This window comes from Monosiga brevicollis, genomic scaffold (genome assembly GCF_000002865.3).
Source record: "Monosiga brevicollis MX1 MONBRscaffold_20 genomic scaffold, whole genome shotgun sequence".
NCBI classification, from domain to species: domain Eukaryota; class Choanoflagellata; order Craspedida; family Salpingoecidae; genus Monosiga; species Monosiga brevicollis.
In genome coordinates this window covers 199,040-218,879 of record NW_001865057.1, presented here as the reverse complement: position 1 = coordinate 218,879, position 19,840 = coordinate 199,040, and the positions used below count along the sequence as shown (strand labels likewise).

General features: G+C 53.6%; 3 protein-coding genes across 3 annotated transcripts in view; 1 reads left to right on the top strand and 2 right to left on the bottom strand.

Annotated features, from left to right (window-relative positions):
- Positions 1–2,905, top strand: part of MONBRDRAFT_38106 (uncharacterized protein) — a gene marked incomplete at its 3' end in the record, with an annotated part of 5,035 nt that extends 2,130 nt beyond the window's left edge. The window contains exons 10-14 of the mRNA XM_001748046.1: positions 454–529; positions 1,142–1,361; positions 1,952–2,075; positions 2,166–2,234; positions 2,831–2,905. Of these exons, the coding sequence (XP_001748098.1) occupies positions 454–529; positions 1,142–1,361; positions 1,952–2,075; positions 2,166–2,234; positions 2,831–2,905 (564 nt within the window). The remainder of the gene's footprint in view (positions 1–453; positions 530–1,141; positions 1,362–1,951; positions 2,076–2,165; positions 2,235–2,830) is intronic.
- A 733-nt stretch (positions 2,906–3,638) lies between these two features.
- MONBRDRAFT_33497 (uncharacterized protein) lies at positions 3,639–15,188 on the bottom strand (the record flags this gene model as incomplete). The annotated part of the gene is made up of 44 exons (XM_001747972.1): positions 3,639–3,698; positions 3,818–4,015; positions 4,157–4,270; positions 4,373–4,501; positions 4,588–4,650; positions 4,768–4,863; positions 4,978–5,072; positions 5,215–5,351; positions 5,462–5,531; positions 6,125–6,172; positions 7,129–7,270; positions 7,391–7,574; positions 7,636–7,701; positions 7,810–8,008; positions 8,116–8,637; positions 8,780–8,885; positions 9,380–9,470; positions 9,568–9,670; positions 9,756–9,836; positions 9,931–10,051; positions 10,189–10,261; positions 10,354–10,490; positions 10,597–10,720; positions 10,854–11,006; positions 11,106–11,182; positions 11,275–11,355; positions 11,690–11,785; positions 11,896–12,047; positions 12,147–12,285; positions 12,380–12,454; positions 12,568–12,644; positions 12,726–12,789; positions 12,906–13,041; positions 13,142–13,260; positions 13,414–13,503; positions 13,600–13,663; positions 13,785–13,960; positions 14,067–14,152; positions 14,249–14,327; positions 14,410–14,526; positions 14,639–14,728; positions 14,838–14,939; positions 14,977–15,023; positions 15,101–15,188. 44 exons carry the CDS (start codon positions 15,186–15,188, stop codon positions 3,639–3,641), a joined length of 5,067 nt encoding a protein of 1,688 aa, XP_001748024.1.
- Positions 15,189–16,849: 1,661 nt separating this feature from the next.
- Positions 16,850–19,624, bottom strand: MONBRDRAFT_27581 (uncharacterized protein; the record flags this gene model as incomplete). The annotated part of the gene is made up of 15 exons (XM_001747971.1): positions 16,850–17,012; positions 17,084–17,201; positions 17,298–17,355; positions 17,433–17,541; positions 17,693–17,766; positions 17,888–17,965; positions 18,074–18,181; positions 18,264–18,346; positions 18,481–18,558; positions 18,680–18,761; positions 18,879–18,992; positions 19,091–19,184; positions 19,276–19,331; positions 19,438–19,493; positions 19,585–19,624. 15 exons carry the CDS (start codon positions 19,622–19,624, stop codon positions 16,850–16,852), a joined length of 1,311 nt encoding a protein of 436 aa, XP_001748023.1.
- Positions 19,625–19,840: the final 216 nt, after the last annotated feature.

The following is a 19,840-nucleotide window of genomic DNA, read 5'->3' as shown; positions in this document are numbered from 1 at the left end:
CGCTGGGCATGCCCGACTCGAAACCCTTCCAGAACTCGGGTCTGTCTGATCTCGCCCGCCTAGCACCAGACTAATGGGCCCCGACGACCACCATTGATTGGCCTTTGTGGCCCCTTGATGACACTGGGCCACCGCCTTGCATCGCACCGATAGAGATAAAGTGTGCGCCTGCAGAAAGCCCTTCACATGTGCAGGAACTGGCATTCAGCAAGGTAAGCAAAAACTCACTTCGAGGTTTGCGGCAACTTGGTGACATGACCATGTTGAGCGCGTCCCAACCCCATCCGTAGACATTCCTGTTGGCCAGTCCGACCTCGTATGCTACTTTTATCAGACCTGCCAGGATTGCACTTGCTTTGAGGTACCAACCCCGAGGCGTCGTACCTCGGTCAACAGAGTTTGACGCCTTTTGTTGGTGGTGCCATGACCTTTTTCTGGCTTTGGCCTTGGCAGGAACAACCTGATGCTTCGCCGGTTATGATTCTGGCCACCAATGAGCTTCAGCTTGAGACCTGGTCTCATGATCAACGTAAGTCTTATCGATAGTCCCTTCCCAGATCCTCCGCGCGCGCTTCTTCCGACTAAGAACCCCTCGCCTTGACGATTCTCCACACGTTGCAGTGACATATCGGCCGGGTCGCTTGCGCCCGCTATGCCGCATTTCGCACGTTTGTCTTTCGGCGCCCGGCCTACTGCACATTGCCGCCTCGCAGCGGCGCCATGTGAGCCACCAGTCCGGCTTTGCCCTTGTTTCTGGTCAAAGCCACTCTTATGCAGCTGCTGATGTCATTCGTGTAGCTGCACACGCTGCGCGATTGTGGATTCGAGGAGAAGCAGCTCACTTTCGATCTTGCAGGTCGCTTCTGTTCCACTGCTCTGGTGCACTTCTTTTGGCACTTTCCGCTACTCACTCGTTTCCCTGGCTCTATTCATCTGCCTTGTGCCGTCCTTGGCTTCAAACGCTTGCCCCTCTTCATGTATCGACTGTGCGCACTCGGGGATGGTCGAAGGAGCAGATGATCAGGTCCCTCACGCGCGTCTCAAGTACCGCGTGCAGCCGACAGCCGGTATGCTTTCCACGCTTTGCACCGTTCCCACTCACAAACGCTCTTTCATTTCATCTCATCCGGTATCGCCACAGAAATCGACCTGTTGGGGCACCACCCTGCCCGCAACTGGCATTTTCCGCACTTTTTATCAGATGTCTTTTGGCTCTTCAACCTCGAAGCGCTCATGACGGAGGCTTCACAAGACCATGCAATTCACTACTCGTGTCAAAAAGGGAACGATAACGCGCCGTGTACTGCGGCAACACGAACGCTCATGATGCTGAACCTTGGTGTGAACCTTTGCAAAACCGGGTCAGGAACAGCATGTCGGCTGCCCTCAAACGACTGACATTATCTCGTCGATATGGCCATCCCTATTTAGGGCTTATGACAGAGTACTTGGAATCAGATAGCTGGACGCGTGCCTTTCTCGCGGTGGGTTTGAATCTCGCTTCCGCGATATCGTAGTCGTGGATGGCTTCGACTCTTAGCAGTTGGCACTCATCCACTTTGCAAGTAGCGGCTGGAAAGCAAACGGGGGCAAGCGCTCCCGCTCGTCACCGCCACCACCATTGCCGAGAGGCTGACCTGTTTCAACAGGTAGACCTTCGCTGCCCAATCCTTGCCCACACGGCCTTATGTGTGGATGCTCTGGCTCACGACCCTGGTTGAATGGAATAGCTTGGTTTTTGGCAATGTGCCCTCCCACCAGGTGGTACCCTCTCTGTGGAACAACAACGCCCCCTTCATGCAAGCTCTAAATCTTCGCCGTCACCCAGAGTACGCCATTGCTTGAAGCAGCAGCCACTATCCAGACCAGACGAGTGCTTTCGCTCTTTGCGTCCACGTTCTTGGCGCATGCACAACCAGGTTTGAATCCAGATTGTCTGGTCATTCCATAGACGGCGCGACGCTGCACTCCACGTGCTCTTGGTAGAACGAGCCAATGCAGACGGGCGCGCTTTCGTGAATGGAGACCGTTTGGCAGCCAATCTCTACTCAAGCCTGGCGGATGCCACTATGCGGGTGTGTCAGTGTTTCGGCGTCTGATCTCTCGATCCAACGTCACCGCCTTTCAGCCTCTGTCGCTAATTCTACCATGGTCTTGCTTTGCAGCAGGATGTCCGCATTGATCGCGTCAATTTTGACAACATGACTATCGATGCGCAACAAGCAGCCGTGCAGGTAGGACTGCTGAGCCCATCATGACATCTTGCATTTGCTGACGCCCACCGAATGCAGTTTGTGCGCCTACCTTATTGACATGAAAACCACATTTGTTGCAACGATGCAAGGGACATCACATTGTCATTGCCGCCCACGGTGCGGCCTTGTCAAACTGGATCTTTGCTGACCAAGACAGGTACCAAAAGCTTTATGGATTACGCTCCTTTGTCGTGCTTTTGGCCGTTTGCCCTCACCTCTTGACTTTGTGGTAGCATTGTGGTCGAGATCTTTCCCTTTGCCTACGTTCCCACCATGTACCGCGGCTTTGCTCGGTATACGTCGTGCATGCTGCAGGCACTATGGCCAGGTGGATCGTGTTAACGCGCTGCTCACCTGCCCACTCTGAACTAGGGTTCTCAACTTGACGCGAGTGACCATGGTAGCGCCACCAGACTTTCCAACGGTCCGGACCTGCATGGCGCCTTATCACGGGGAGCCTCGTTACAATCGAACCATGTCTCTTCTGGAGGTGAGACGGCATCTTTATTCGCTGACCCACGACCAGTTTTCGATTCATGACCACCCGGAGTGCTCACCCGTTCCATGTGTCCCAGGCTAGCGGTCAGACTAGTGATCCACCTCGGCTACTAGAAGACCTGCTTCCCCCAGGTCGAGCTTGCTTCTACTGAATGCCCATGTTCTTGCACGGTGTGGCCCCAAGTCATCACTTGCGCAGGGAGTCACCAATTTGCCTGCTGGGGCGTGTAACTTAGGTGCCTCGCTGCGCGAGTTGCATCCCCATATCCATGGCTGTCTTCGACACCAATATCTACTGGTCCGGATTTGCAGTCCTTGCTTGCAATACATGCCCCGTTTTTGTTTTGTTTTGGGTTTTTGCGTGAGCAACTCAGTGGCTGCATGTCTTGCCTCAGGTTTCATCCGAGGAGTTGACGCGCCGCATTTGTGAGGTGCACCCTTGTCCGGGTGTGCTGCAATAGCATGCGACGTGACAGATCGCGGTCAGCCACTCAAAGCCGTCAATCAAAGCTAGTGATTGCTTTTATCGATCGCCTTTCGAGTTTGATTTTGGTAGGGTGGACAAGGAAGATGAGTATGCACGTGTGCCGTACAATTGTTCGTTTCAAGAAGGCACATGCAAAAAAGTCGACGTGCTCGGGTCTCAAAATTAACATGCCAAAACATTTGGAAGTGGAAGAAGTTGTTTGGCCAAAAGGCAACCGTGCATGGCTTGTCTTGACCCAACGATAATATCTTGAGCACTCAACCAGCTCCAAAAGGGAGCACGATTGAAAAGCCCACAAAAACATGCAAAATCCACCAAATGCGATAACAAAAGAAGCCTCACGCGTACGCGCGTGGGCCGACATCAGCCGAGACTATAGTGTAAAAAACCAAAAAGAGCTAAAATTGACGCAGAGCCTGCATAATCTTCTTCCGGATGCCAGCCGGAAGACCAAGCTCCTATGTACATGATCAGAAGATAACCAGCAGAGTTGATCAGCACGGTGTGTGGAAGAAGACCAAGGTCGGGGAAATTGGTGCAGGAGACAAAAGGGGTGAGCCGGTGGACAAAGCGCAACCTTGAGATCGACAGCACTGGCGCAAACAAGACGTTCAAGGGTCCATTCCTCCGCCTCAAACATGCGAGCCACCTCTCGGAGATCGATTGAGGCGAGGAACATGTTCAAGGCCTCGCGATCGCCATGGTCGGCGCCCAGCTGCGCCAGAATCATTTCTAAATCTGGGCCTGCACCACTGGGCAGTGGCGACTGTGACGGCTGCAGGCAAGCCACACCATGGATGAGACTTTGCTGAAACGAGTCGCTTCCAAACGAAGGGTCGGCTGCGAGTCCATCAGGCAAGCAAAGCTGAACTAAAAAGCTTCAGAGAGCGGGCTCGGGCCAAGAGACAAGACGGACCAGCGGGCTCTCAGGCGGCGCATCTGAGGTGGTGGACTTGCGCCGTGTTCGCATGGCCGAGGGCATTGTCTCAGCATCCGATTGCACAGGCGCTTGAGACGGGATACCGGTCATCTATGCATGACAGGCCAAATGACAATCAACAGCGTTAAAGCAGTTGAAGATGACCATGCTGTGTGTCGTATTGGCGCGCAGGTTTGACCAGCCCTGACCGACCTGGGAGAAGGACATTTTGGGACCAGCCATGTCAATGGTCTCTTTCTTTTTCTTTTTCTTATTGCGGAGTGTGTTCTTGATCATCTTTCGTTGCTCCTTCTCCAGGTCAGCCACGCGCTTCTTGGCATCCTGGGCCCGCAGCAAACAAGCTGTGAGTTGAGACACCAAACAGTTTGTTGCGAGAGCCGCAGACAAGATGGATACCAGACACCAACCTTGATCGTCTTGGCAAAGACCAGCTTTGACTGTTTGCTCTTCTCCTTGGCCTCATTGTACGCCTATGGTACAGTTGGGGCTGAGATGGACGGGGTGGCAGCGAGATGGCAGCGCAGCACACGATCGGGCAGTTGGCTATCTTTGGCGCGCCACACAATGATAGGTCAATGAGAGCATACCTCCTCCATGCGCACAAGAACTTTGTCGCATTTTTGATCGTCTTCAACGGTTTTTAGAAAGAGCTCGACTTCCGGGTGACCCTCCTCCGCCGCCACCTAAGAGCCGCACCGGGTCAATCAAGCCGAGATCGAGAACAGGAAGACCCACTGGCTTTGGGGATCGGTTCGGAAATAACGTCAAGGCCAGGTCAACGAGGCCTCGTTACGAACCTGACTGGGTGTTGCGTTGTCATTGTCAGTCAGGGTGCAATCAGCCCCGGCCTCAACAAGGGCCACAACGGTGGCAAGTTGTCCGTTGAATGCGCCTACGGATGGTAACGTGACAGTGATCCAGGTCAAGGGGATGAGCGCTAAGTAGTCTTGGGTCCAGCCGCATGTCTGCAGTCTGCTGTGCAATCAAGAAAGTCAAGAGGGTCTCTAGTTCAGCGTCAAACGGGTTAAACGGACCGGCGTGCACGGGCGTAGCACCGTCATGGTCGTGGGCGTTGACATCGGCGCCAGCGCCGATCAGTGTCTGAAGGCAGCTCGTGTGCCCGTACCACGCAGCATAATGCAGAGGACGCATTCCGTCATTGTCCTGGACACTACAGTAAGCAAAGTGCATTAGTGCAACCCGCCCACAGGCACAAGGGGCACCCAACGCTGGGAGATCGTGTTTGAGCACGCGTGCAGAGGCTGGCTTGATGATACGTACTCAGGATCAGCATTCTTGAGAGCCACGGACAAGGTTTTGTTGTCCCCCTCCTTGGCCAATACGTGTAGAGCTGATGTTGACGCCGCCATGTTGAAACAGTGAACAGGCACAGAACTACCCCACCAGCACCACCAGCACCACCAGCACCACCAGCACCACCAGCACCCGGCTCAGCCGCTTCAAAATGACCCAAACACACACACACACACACACACACACACAGAAAGACAAGACAAGACCGCCCCTTGCAACAGATAGAAACAACAACTGTTCTGATTTGTCAGCAAGAGAGAGAGAGAGACAATAACACAGTGATGTCATGGCGGTGATGGCGGTGGTGGTGGACGCGAGCTGGGCGGAGGCAGGCGGGGGAGGGGATGAAAGGTTGTTGGGATAAAGGCGAGGGGACACGTGTTGGGGGAGGTGGTGTTGAACAAGGCGTTCTGGGCCACCTGCAAGAGTGGGCTGTCGTACCATGTCATGTGCTACGCCTGAAAGCGAGGGGGGTGGTCGGTGTCTGCGTGTTTTGTTTTGATTTTCCAACATGGCACAGCAACAATCACCCGGTCGACTGATCGCTGAGATGCGGCTCTTGTCGCTGCTGCTGGCGTTTTTGGCGGTGCTGGCCGTGGCTGAGAGTGCCAGCGGCTCGGTCAAACGTACCGTTACGTTTTTTGAAGATTTTAATGGCTCCAGCCTCAACGCCTCCCGCTGGAACGTGCGCCACAACGCCTCGCATTGCTGTCCGGAGGAGCTGGAGCTCTACTTGGAAAGCAACGTGGCCCTGGTGAATGGCCTCTTGAACATTACCACTCAAAGGCAACGAGCCATTGGACCCCACGGCAGTGTATGACACATGGGCTTTGCTCGGGTGTCTTTGATGCATGCAAATATGACTTTGCGAGCCCCCGGACATCACCTCATGTCCTAGAGCGCTCGCTATAGGTCTTTAACTACACGAGTGGCTGGATTGACACTCGCGAGCGTGTTTACCAAGCATTTGGCCTTTTTGAGGTACAGCCTCATTCGTGACTCACGTACCTATGCTTAGCGCACTCTTCCGGCAGCTGTGGCTCTGTTCTATATCCCCCGGCGGTCCTAATTGTTCTTTTGCTCGCAATACCATGCAAGGTGCGCGCTGCGCTCCCTTCGGTGCATGCCACAGGCGCGTGGCCTGCTTTGTGGCTTATGCCCAATCCCTCCACAGCACACCCTCCAAACGTGTGCTGGCCCATGGGAGGTAGGCGGCGATGCATGGCTTGTAGGCTGTACACATGTGCTATTCACACTCGCCATTACTCGCGAGTCTGCCTGTCTATTTGTCTGCCTGCTTGTATTCCCATCTGTCTGTCTGCCTGTCTGTCTGCCTGCCTGTCTGTCTGTCTGTCTGTCTGTCTGTCTGTCTGTCTGCCTGTCTGTCTGCCTGTCTGTCTCGCTCCTTGGCAACTGCGTGCAGCAGGTGGCTTACACTGCACCTCTTGCACCATCATGCACGGGATATATATAGGAGAGATTGATATCATGGAGTACACAGCCAACCCCGTCGTCAACGCTGTCTTTGGCTCGTATCGGTCTGTGGTGCCCATCGGCCGGCCTTTTGCTGATGGTCAATGTGCAATGCACAGAGACGTACACTCACGTCCTCATTGCACGGGTCTCGCACGCACCAGATGGGGCACTAGCTGTGACAGCAATCGCCAGATTCTTCCAGGCAGCATGTACCCTGCAAATGGGACGGGGGTAGACTTGACTGGTGCGTGCGGTGTTCTCAGGCTTCATCTGCAATCCCTTGTTAGCACTCAGCTTAGCCTGTCAACGTGACACTGGGTCATGCAGATTTTCATGTGTATGGCTTGGAATGGAACAACACGGCTTTGACCTTTCTTTTTGATGGAACGCCCTTTCACTACCGCACAGCCGCTGAAGCACCGATTCCCCAAGGTCTCGTGCATCCTTTTTCCCTTGAGCCAGTCCCAAGCCCCAAGCCTGAACCCGTTTCTCCACACACACACACACACACACACACACACACACACGCGCGCGCGCGTACACAAGCACTTGCGGATCCCTGCACCCTCTAATCTCGAAATGAATGCATGTTGCTAGATCCTTTCTACCTCATCATGAACACAGCCGTGGCATGGTATTTTCCTCCGGGACCCGAGGCGCAGTACCCTGCGTCTACCCTGATTGATTGGGTGAGATTCTCACAGTAGGAGAGAAAGTCTTGAGGGGAAGACCTTTGCACCATCCTCGAAAATTTAGATTGTTGAGTATGAATTTTCGTCTGGCCACTCGGGCTCGCTTGGAGGTACTACTCCATGGCCCACACAGTTGGCCTGGCTTACTTGCTCTTCTTCTGCGTTGGCGCGCCCTCCACGGGGGCGCACGCATGGAAGGAGCGCCAGTTCAAGCTTAGCAGTGTGATGGCAATCATCTGCAGCACATGCAAGACGCCGTTGTGGTTCAGGTTGGGGGCAAAGTAGGGACAGTCGACGGGACAAGGCGTGGCACATGGGCCGGCACCCGCCCCATGCACATAGGCCGCTGTAAGCATCAAGAGTAGGTGAGTGAAGCCTCGCTCGCGAGATATGTTGAGGGGCAACTTGAAAGGCTCCAAAAGTGAGCAAACATAACATCCACGTGCCACGTACATGCCAGAGTAAGCACGAGGGCCACAGCTCCGTTCATTGCGCAAAGTCGCTGGGTTCCACTCTGGCGGTGGGCCACCATGGAGGCGACCAAACCAACGGTCGGTGCCAGTACTGCGCATACTGCAAAAATAAGAAAGGGTGCATTCATCACCCACACCGTGCCGACGAGCAGACCGGCCAGCGCAGCCGTGCTCAACATGGCCAAGCGGCGAGTGGTGTGATTGGACAAGAGAACAATGGAGGCACAACCACGCAGCCAACCCAGCGCCAAAAGTAATGTCATGGTCAAGGACCACACGAGGCGAAAATGTGAGTCGTGTGCAGGGTGATAAAACTGGTGAAAGTAAGCGCCGCAAAGGTCTGCCCCCGCCTCCACAAAGAGACTAATGCCCATCAGACGTGTCGCCAACACATGCATGTCCTTCTCGGGCCGTTTGATGGTCATGAGCGACAGTCCAAGTGTGATACATAGAGCGGCCATAACGTAGTCTGTGCCATAGGTTCCGATGGACAGGTCCTCGCCTAATGGTGGTGGCATCAGCCGTCAGAACTGCCTTAAGCATGTCATGATCGATCGCAGGCCCCGTGGGCTCCACAACGTGGTGCTGTCCAGGCAGCGCCAACTGTGCGCACATGATGTCGCTTCCTCCAAGCATGAACATACCATGCTCGTAGTACAAGGTCCCGACCAGATCGGTCCGGTCAGCCACACTGAGAGGGCACTCAATCTCGCTCATGGCACAGGTCCTGGTGATGTTCAAATGCTGGTTCTGAGGCCGAGTCGGTGCGAGCAAGAAAAAAAAAAATTCGCAGGTCAAGTGGCATCATGGGCAATGTGGTCAAACGTTTTTGTGTTTTTCGTTTTTTTTTTTTTTTTTTTGGTTTTTTTTTTTTTTTTTTTTTGTTTTTCGGTTTTATTTGCTTTTCGGGCCTCGACTTTAGCTTCTAAAACCCTCCCTCCAACTGATTTGAGTTCAAGATGAGATGCGAGATGCGAAGAAGAAAAGGGTTCTTGGCTGGTCGCGCCCTTGGAAGAGCAAACGATTGCCGCAACCCTGATACCGGAGAGGAAAGGAAAGGTGCAAACGTCAAATTTCTTTGCTGGACTCGCGTCGTCACGTTCGTGTGCGAGCAAGGTGTACATGCACACACAGCTGGGCGCCAGCAGCATGAGGGTAGACATGTGTTCATCTTTGAAAAACAACGCCGTCATCACGGCCAATTCTTAACCAAAAAGTCGCGAGTAGTTGCGGCACGCATGCACAAATTGCCGCATGGAGCTGGCTGTCTGGATGCTCTGGCTAAACTGGGTCGTCTCAGCCTCGGGTACGTTGCGGGACCCCAGCAGAGCAAAACTACAGGAGAAACATAAGCCAGCAGGCGCGGGCAGGATGAGAAGAGTGGGGTCGATAACCTCAAAGGATCTACCACAAGCTGTGGGATGTGACTTACGCTGGAGCTGCGGCAATCCATTGCAGAGTCAGGGCGCGATCAATCTCAAGCATGTACCACAATACCTCTGCGGGCTCCGATGCCATGTTCGATTGGAGGCCACCTGGAAAACCCACAGCAGTGTACAAACTTGAGTTGCCCCGCGAAACGAGCAAGCTGTCAGGTATAACAATAGGTCATCAACCTACCCATGATGCCCTCCATGACGCTGTGCGTCAAAGCTTCACCCTTGGTGTGCAGCAGTGTCAGCAGTGCTGCCTTGATCTCAGCTATGCACAGCAAAGGAAAGACAATGCAACCCCATCATGAATGATGCCTTTGCAAAGCAGTTTAAACAAGACACCTCTCCCCAGCCAATCCTACCGCTATTCTCAATCTGCTCTGCCTCCATGCCAATGTGATCGGCCCGCCACAGGTGCGAAAGAAAGGTTGTGGTTTCGCGAACAGTATCTCGCTCGCGGTGCAGAATACTCCGAGTTGCGCACTAGAAGTTTGACCGATGTGTTTCCATATTGATCAAGTATCAAGCATGAAGATGACCCGAGGCAAGTCAGCTGAATCACATCACAAGACCCTCTCCCAAATGCGTCCAGGATGCCCAGTCTTGCCTGCAATACTTACATCCACCGACACAGAAGGCAGGTCGCTGCGAAAGTACATTACAGGCATCTTGCTGATCAAGCGCCATTGTATCCTGTTCGCAGCAAGACCGGATATCATTGCCAAACGACCGGAAATTTGACAGGTGCACAAACAACATCGGCCATTTGAAAGACAAAGGCGAACCTGAACATGTCTAGCGTCAGGTCAATGTTCTCGGCAATGGCATTTGGATGCGATGCCAGCGTCTGAAAAGCGCTACAGCTCAGGTCATGTGCCAAGGAAAACAGCGCCTCCTTCACCTCATCCACCTCACCCAAGGTCTAATGTGTGCCCGCGAATCGGTCAGTCGCCACAAGATCGAAAGCGTTTATCATTAAGGCTTCCGGCAGCACGAGATGAGGCACTGTTGTCACGCCGAGGACGTACGTTGATCATAGATGAGACCACGTAAAGGCACGAGCTGTTCTGTGTTGCGGCATGCACATGACGCATGACGCCAATGATCTGAGCCGTCAGCTCAAGGCAATCACGGCCCATGGATCGCACGCAGCTGCATGATCGAAAGCAAGGCAGAGAGAGAAAAATTAAAGCCAACGGTATAACGTGCCACCGTACAGCATCGGTACAAGACAAACGGACATGGCTGAGGCAAGATCAACCCAAGCCGCACATATCAAACATACCCATGGATGACTTGGTTGGCAAAAGAGACAACCTCGGCATTGGTCTGGTGGTGTTGCATCACGTTCAGGGCCATTGTACACGTGTGGGCGGCGGCCTCGTGGAAAGGATGCATTCCATTGGGCAGAAACTTGTCGTTTGTGACATTGGCATTCCTGGGACCATTGTCGTGGTGTCATTAGCTTTCTCACCAAATAGCAAATTCAAACACATGGCAAGAGAAGAACCGGGCACTTTGCATTGGCGCGACGCACTGGAATGCCTTGGCCACGGCAGCCAAAATTTGAAGCACCTTCTCCTCGCTCTCGGGCGTCAGCGGAGCACTCGCAAGCTACATGCACCGGCAGAAACCTCGAATTGAATCAGCAAGTACTCGTGCGTGCCGCTGCAAGAGGCATGCGAGATGCTACGAAATCACCGTACAGTCTGCAAAGAGGACAAAAGAGGCTCCAGCAGCTTTTGCATCAGCTCCGTGGCTTTGCTTCCACCGACAACAGAAATAACCTGCAAACAGGTTGCAACACACAACAGGACGCCACGAGAATGCAGATTATTAGAGCCATGAAGCGGGCGTCGCCCGCGATTGAAAGGTCCAGCAGCAACACGATAATGCAGCAGGAGATTAAAAAAAAAACTTGCATTGGCCGACCCACGGCAAAGCTGTTCCAGGTCCATGCGATCCAGCGACAACTCATCTCGCGCAGTGATCATCTGTCATTACAGAGACCCCGACAAACCCACAGGATGAGTTCAAATGCAGAGCATACATAGCCGAATGAATCTCGGTGGGCCCAATTTGACAGCAGCCAACAAGCTGGTCAACGATTCTCGTGCGCACCTGGAAAACGAGGTCCAAGTAAGGCGCAAACTTGTCCGTTGACTTGTTCATAATGTGCATCAGCGCAGCACAGCACGTGTGATTGACCTCACGATCCTAGGTGCCGCCAACAAGAAACAAGGTCAAGCACAAGGTTGTAAGATTTTGCAACACACGCACCGCAATGCTAGGCGAAACGCATGAGGCATGCTTCCGTGCCGTCTCACCCGGATCGCACGGGCAAGGAAATCAACGGTGGGTCGGATCCAGTCAGGGTGCATGGCAATCCACTCTGATAGATCGCGGTAGCGCGATGAAGAGGAGCCAATCAAATGGATCACAGTTCGGCGGAACTGGCTCGGAACTTGGTCCGGCAATGCTGTAGTGGGAGTCGCCCGACATCCAGTGAGAAAGGCAAGATGAAGCAAATATTGCTTGCGCCAACGTTGACTCGTCGGGCGTGAGCCATATGACATACAGGTGAGTAGAGGCATGAGATCGTTGACGATGCTTTCACCCTGTCGCACAACGGGCTTGTGGGAATGCAGATCCTCTTCGGCACGGACACCAAGCCGGCCGATGACACTCCGAATCAGGAAGAGCGCAGCTTCTTGCGCCTACAAGTACAAGTAACGACGAAGATTAAGACCATCCACGAGCACACGAGGCGTTGCTTTGCTTTTGCCATTGGGCATGCTCTCAAATGCTAACCTGCCATTCCTGACCCGCTTTGGCCAAGTTCAAAAGCTGTTGGCCCACATCCTCTGATCCGAGAATGAACGAGGTCTGCAAACCCCACCAAACACGCCCGTCAACACAGAAGCGGTGCAAAGAGGGATGCCAACCCACACAGGCAGGCGGCAAAAACCTCAAAACACAGATATATCATTGAGACTCACTTCGACGAAAACGTCAATGGCGCGATAGCGCACATCCGCTTCGTCTGACTCGGTTTCCACCACGCCCGCAAAATCGGCTGCGGCCATCCAATAGAGGACTGTTAGCCGAGCCACGCGGCACTACGAAAACGGCCGTACAAGTCGAAATTGGAACGCACCAGGAAGAATCGTTGCACGGTAAATGTGGTTGTACAATTCGGCATAGCGCCCCTTGATCTCCTCCTACATATTCAACGAGACACGTGAACCGGCACGGCATGAATGAGGTGGAGACGCGGAGGAGCCAGGAGGACAGTCACACGTGACACACAGCAAGAAGACAGGACAGGGCATCGTACCAAAGCGGGGATGTCGTTCAAGTTTTCAAACTCATCGAGCACGTCGGCCATATTGTACCAAAACCCATAGGTAATCTCCATGACTTCAGGCGAGGGGTGTGCAACAGCTTGCATCAAGACATCAAAGAGGGAAGCACTGCAACATGATGCCCGCGTGAACGTAAGCATGAGCCTTCAATCGTCAGCACCAGGCCTCGGTATTATGTGCATCATGGCATGGCGAAAGCAGGACGAACAAAGTGTGTGGTGGAGTGTGAACAATGTCAAAGCGGAGTGCACAACCAAAGGCACAGAAGATCTGAGCCAAATGCTTGCCACCCTCTCCATCCTCATTCATCGCCGAATCCTTCATGAGCTGCGCAAGGACCCCGTTGACACGAAGAAACAAAGTTTGCGTCCAGAAGGCAAGCACGGGCATGAGCGAGCAGAAGATAACCCGTACGAATCACATGAAACTTCTGGTACGAGACCACAGAGCCCAAAAGGGCACTGGAATAAATTTTCGTACCGGCGAGAGCGCAGCAATCTTGCCAGCCATGACCTGCTTGAGCTCCACGCGGTTGGGAGCTTCGCACATGCGAATGACCTGGACCAGGCCCTGTGGCACAGTGGAGGGGACAAAAAGAAGAATGATACCAGGGTTAAAAATCACACTCTATAACTGATTCATGTGCCATTCAGCTCGTGCACGCACCGATACGGCCGAGGTGCGGAGGTCTTCATCGCTCAGACTCGAGATGGCAAAATCAATCAGAGGACTGCGCGAGAATCAGCGTCGACATGAGGAGGCTGAATCCCATAGATCACGGAGTGCAATGACAAGCGCGTGCGCGAGGACGCAAGCCATTGGTGAGCACCACAGCAAGACGAATCACGTACGTTGAGGCCAAATTCTGAATCAAAGGGCCCTCAAACTCGCACCACGAGGCCAAGGCCTTGAGGAGTTGCTGCTTCAGTTCCGAAGTCGATGCGTGTTCCAAGCAGTGGCAAAAGTACTGCAAAACCTGACCCGAAGCCTCGGCCAGCTGATTGTCAACCTGATATTGGCGGTCCGACTGTCGTTTTGGAAAGCCAGAATTGAGTGGAAACACAGAAGTGAGCTCCAAGGGTTCTTTGCCAGGATTGGCTCGGCGGCCCCACGGTGGAAGGGCTTGCACGAACCGTCACACGAAGTTCTTCATTGGCAATTTCCTCGGGCAAGACGGCGAGAAACTCGAGAACGGTAGGCATGGCAGCAATGTCGCCTCCTGCCGTGTCCCACGAAGCGGGCGCGCAATTTGAACTTGTGTTTTATACAAAACGGGGGCGGGGTTGGGTTTGGCGGTTTGGAAGGCGTGGCTTACCAAAGCGCTCGAGAATGGTGTTGGAGGGGTATTGCCAATCTTGCTTGTACACGGCCAGATCTGCGAGGGCTAGACAGAGCTACAACGGACACGATGACATTGACTTTCTGTCAGCATGTGACGAGAACACGATGCCCGAGAGGGACGGCGCAGCGCTGTACCTGTCGCACAACGACTTTGGCGCCGGGCTTGGCGGTGAAGCTTGCAAGATGATCCATGATGCTATTGCGGAGATCGTCAGTTGCACTGTCGGGCAATTCGCGATAATCCGTCAAGATCTGATTCATGGGCAAGCGGGGCGCGCCAGTGGTTTGGTGTGAGCTGCAGCAAGTCTGCGTGTGTGAGATCCTTTGTCTATTCATAATTGCACCCATGAGCCATGATTCACACCTTGCGGCGCATGGCCTGAGACGCGTAAATGCATGCAGTTTCGGAATGCTTCTGGTGAAGCACTGCAGCACAAATGTTCCAAGCTTCCACCTAATGATGAACCAGATAAAAAAAAAAAAGAAGCAGGCCGCCGCAGATATGAGGAGTCTCATCTGGTCGATTGGTGATGAGAGGCTCCCCGCCTTGTCAGGAAACGCACAGTAGACTGAAATTTTTCAAGCCACTGCTTGGCGTGTTGAAGCTCGTCGCTGTTGGTGCTGGCCATGGCGGCCGAAATTTGCACAAACTCCTCGAGAGTTGGCTGCGATGCACCATCAAACGTGACCACAGGAACAAACCAGACCGGTCAGCCAGTCACTAATGCCGGAGACAGTCCGAAAAAAGGCTGTTGTGCACAAGAAGAAGACCGGGAGCAAACGCCATACTGCACTTTGATGACATGCAGTCATGCACGCAACGTACCGCCGCCATTGTGCTGGTACCACAGAGCTCGCCGATCGTGATCCTGCTGCATGTGACACCAATCACCCACAGAAATGAGCCAGTCCATCCTGGAATAGCAGAACCTTCTTGCTGCAAACGCAGCCTTCACTACAAGATATTCCAACCCGCGTTTCCACTGCCCCGCTTCTACCACAGGCACATATGCCCTGTGCATACCCCGCGCCCTCTGGAGGTCGAGAGAAAATTTGAAGAACCAGCCCTGAACGAACAAAAAGCCTTTTCGGGATGAAAGTGCCACCCTCGTGCTCTCAATTTCTCTTCTCTCTCTCTCTCTCTCTCTCTGTGCTTTTCCCTTTCTCTCTTTCTCAAACCGACCAAACCTCTCTCTCTCTCTCTCTTTTCTCTTTTCTCTCTTTTCTTTTATCTTTTTTCCTCTCTCTCTCTTCTCTCTCTTCTCTCTCTCTTATCTCTCTTCTCTCTTTCTCTCTTCTCTCTCTCTCTCTCTTTCTCTCTTTCTCTCGACCCAAAATTTTGGAAGAGGATCATGGTGACAACAGCAGTTGTTTTCAAATAGTAATTCGATATTTGTCAGATGAAAGGCAAGCCGATTTGGGAGGGTGTGCGGATGAGAGCCCACAGGAGGGAATGCGAGCATGGCTGCGGTTGGCAGAGGCTGGCAGAGGCTGGCAGGGGGCAACCGCAGCGGCTGGCGGAGAAGGGGGGGGGAAGGAGTCCATACAAGCAGGCAGAACATTTCGCTGCTTCGAGTTGTAATGATGAGACTGCTCATGGGACCCCGGCGCACGGGCACGAGTCGAAGGGCTCCAATAGCACAGAGGTGCCTCATCTCCGGCCGAGGCAGCCGAGGCAGCCACCTTTGGCTGGTGCAGCGCTGGGGTCCGATGAGTCTGGATGAAGCACATGCAATCAAGTACTTTAGGTGAGCAAGAACATATTACCTGCTTTCAAATGGCTGAATGCAGTCAGACGAACGAACTCTGTTTGAGCCACTTACGAGCGGCTTGCCCCTGGGACGTTGATGCTGCCATGGGCATGGTACGGGCTGGATGCTCCTGGACGCTGGGCAGCCGAGACGTTTGGCCGTGTGCAGAGGGTAAATTGGAAGCCGTGCTCGCATGGAGAGTACTGGCTGCGCTGGAACTGCCCCCCGCTGCCGATTTCAGGGCATCAATGAGAACGTTATACCCGCTTCCCGTCGACGCGGGGCGCCCATGCCCACGTTTACCATTGAAGCCAGCCCCCTCGGCACCAGCACCAGCAGGGGCGGTGGAATTTGATAAGTTGCGATGCAGCTCCACAGCTTGATCCATGTCAAGGGACGTGTTGGTCCCAATGCGCCGCCCTGGCCCGCCCATGTCTGTGGTCGCCCCAGCGCTTCTCGACCCAGGCCGTTCACAATGAGATGGCCAGCGCCCTGGGTGAAATTACTTGGACTTGCATGTGAGCAACACCATGTCGGCCCCAAGGTCCAAGTCACACAAGGCAGGCGACTCGACTAATCGATCAACATCAGCAAGCGTTCGCCTCCTTTGTGACTGATTCTGTGGTTGCATGCAAGCAAAACATGACAAGCCTGCCACCAAAAAAAAGCTACATGCGCATGTATCAATCTGTAAATCACCGCTCGTCTTGTTTCCCGATTGTGACCTTTTTGGCCGATCAGCATTGCTGGCACATGCAAGTTCAATTCGCAGAATGGAAAACGCGTGCCAAGAGGAAAGCGCACATTGCTCGCAAGATTCGAGCTTAGAACGAGCTTGGTTTGGCGGTGGCCTGAGCACCATCCCCCACAGATTCACCAAGGTAGAGGCGATAGAGCCGTTCAAAGTTGTTCTCCAGCGTGCGTTGCACAACCTCCTTGTCGTGGTGCAGAGCCTTGACCTCCGCTTTGGTCAGCGTGGGCCCAAGTCTACGTCCCCAATTTACATGTGAGCAATGGTCGAAACAAGACACGCACGGACGTGGCTTCTTGCGACCTACCGAGACAGCTTGCCAATGCCAACGATGGCCAGCGCCACGACAACGAGTGCAAAAAGGTAGATCCCGCCATATGTTCCAAAGGAGGAGCCAGATATAGCAAAGACATTGACTGTCGCGTCTGTGGCAGAAGGAGCACCATTGGACCCAACGCGGTCAGCAAATATGACTCAAAATTTTTTCCAAACCAGAATGTTGTGAGCCGAGCAGGTCGTACAATACACTGCGGCATAAACGCGCTGGCCCGGAGAAAGCATCGCGCCCTGATAACCATCCTAAGGATGCAGTGAGCCACACTGGCATCATGAAAAGCATCAATCATGACACGATCTGACGCAGACACGCCCCTCACCTCTGGAGGGTACAGAATGCTATAAAGGCTCATGAACAACATGCCCAAGGCAGCGGACAAGCAAAGAAAACCGGTGACAAGATCCCGGAACCACCGGCTCTTGCGACGCCTGATGAGCAACCGGAAGACAGAGCATTCCGTCAGCATTGAAGGTTGAGCAGTGTGCGCGTGCATGCGGGCACACTCGAAGAATCCAACAACCAGGCAAACACCAGACACGATGAGCAATGGCATCACCCAAGGTAGCCTTTCAAACTGACAAGCTCCACTCCAACTTTTCATCAATCTTCTCCAACAGGTGTTGACAATCATGCTTGAATCCGTTGAGAGAGTTCTGTGCACCATGAGGGAGACACATCAGCAAAATCATAAAAATGTCGGCGTGGGCTCAAGTTGCCAGCATCTCCTCCTTCCTATCGCGAGTCTCAAGTCGCTTGCTCAAGCACGTGAATTACCTGTACCACATGCTGCACTGTCTCGTCGATGGCTCCGCAGAGCTCGTAAATCTGGTTGGGCACGCGGTTGGCCAGAGGCTATTTCCGGGATGCAACCGAAAGAAGAGAGCACCAGTCGGGAAAGTCAGTCAGAGTCCTGTCAAGTGCAAGGACCTCGGCAGACTGCGGACCGCTGCGTCAACTTACATCCTCTTCATCTGGAATGTAAATCACTGGCATTTCAAAAGCCACGCTATTCAGCGCGGGCCGACGGCAAAGGTTTTGTGTTGTCTGCGTAATCACCTTGAACCGATCCTGCGCCAGTAGTCCATGGAAATCATGAGATATGCATCACCCAAAGAAGTAGACTCTTGTTGCTTTGAGTCGAGCCACCAACCTTGTCAGTGCCTGCTGTATCTGCCTTGGACAGATAGTATCGCACTTTGCCTTGCTGACCAGAGGCAGCTATTTGCAAGCGCTCTACAAGGATAGACACATGGACCACCGCACATGGACCCCCCCACACGGCAGGCAGACTGTGTCAGCAATCAGGTACGTGACAAAGAAGACCGGACCACCGCGCGTCACGAAATTGCCTTGTATCCTTCACGCACCAACAATGTCCAGCGTGCGCTTGCACAAAGCTTGACCCAGCGGATCGAAAAAAACGCAGGTCAGCTCAGCCTTGGCCCCTAACGTGGGTGTGGGTCCATACCATGGAGCAAGGGCCACGATTGCAAATTCGTAAAATGCAGTGAGGTGTCATCTCATCCCAACTTGAACATCCATCGGCGCCAACATGTGCGGACAAACCTAGCAGTGTGATCGCCGTCTCAATGTCAAACGTGTACTTGAGATCACCATCGACAAGACCTGGCGTATCAATGAAGGTGACCTGAAAGGTACCCACCATTTCGAGTGCGAGGCATTGGTCCCATCCAGAATGTGAAGACGGGAGCTGCGAAAAAAAGCGCCTGCTCGAGGTAATGTACCCAAGACAAGCATTGCATACCAGTGGAAAGGCCCGCTCGCGAGAGGTTGAAATCTGGGTGGTCAGACTGCCGACAAGCCCAGCCCGCTCAGCAAGGTCCTTAAAGTAGGGGAATGCTTGAATCGTTGCTTCGCCCTGCCCCAACCACAAGAAGTCAGCTTCGAAGTGCGACTGATCGCCCTGCAAGATCGAGGAAGACAAACTATCACGTCTGAGAAGAAAATAGGACGTACGCCAAGAGTTTCACGCTTTTGCCCGTGTGTCACCAGGGTGACGGTATTCGTCTCCATGGCCACGCCTGTTTTTTGCAGGTTCTCCTGGATGTACCTGCGAAAACCGGACAGTAGAGCACCCCATATTCATCCCTGACAGCTCTCTTCAGAACCAAGCAGCTGGGCATGTGAGAGTATCGACTCACCAGTTGATAAAGCTACTCTTGCCAGCAGAATGGTTGCCCACAAGCAACACTGTCACCTGCGCCCATACAAGTCAGAGCACTCAGTCTGGCGCACAGGGCGACTGGAATGCCCCTTTTCGTGGCGGCCTTCCCGCAGACGGAGACAGCCGGCAAAAACTTTACCTTAGACTGGGGTGCATGAATCTTGAGACCCAGCCGCTGACCGATGGCACAAAGACCTATGCACGGTTGTCATTATGCAAACTCCACTCCATGAGCATGCCCCGACCCAGGCGGCTGTGGTCAAACACGAAGCGCTGAGCCACACACCTGTATGGTCAGTGTTGTAGAGTGCCTGCAGCTTTTGCATGATCTGCTCACGACTGTAACTGGCTCGTGCTTGGGCCTGCGCATCCTTGTCATCCTTGCCTCCCCCCTCACCCTCACCACCACCACCACCACCACCAGCCACCAGCCGCCGCGCCGCCATTGCTGCCTTGTCGCCACAAGGGGATTCGTCGCGTTGAGAGGGACAGAGAGAGACAGACAGAGAGAGAAATTGGAAAAGCAAGAGAGAGAGAGAGAG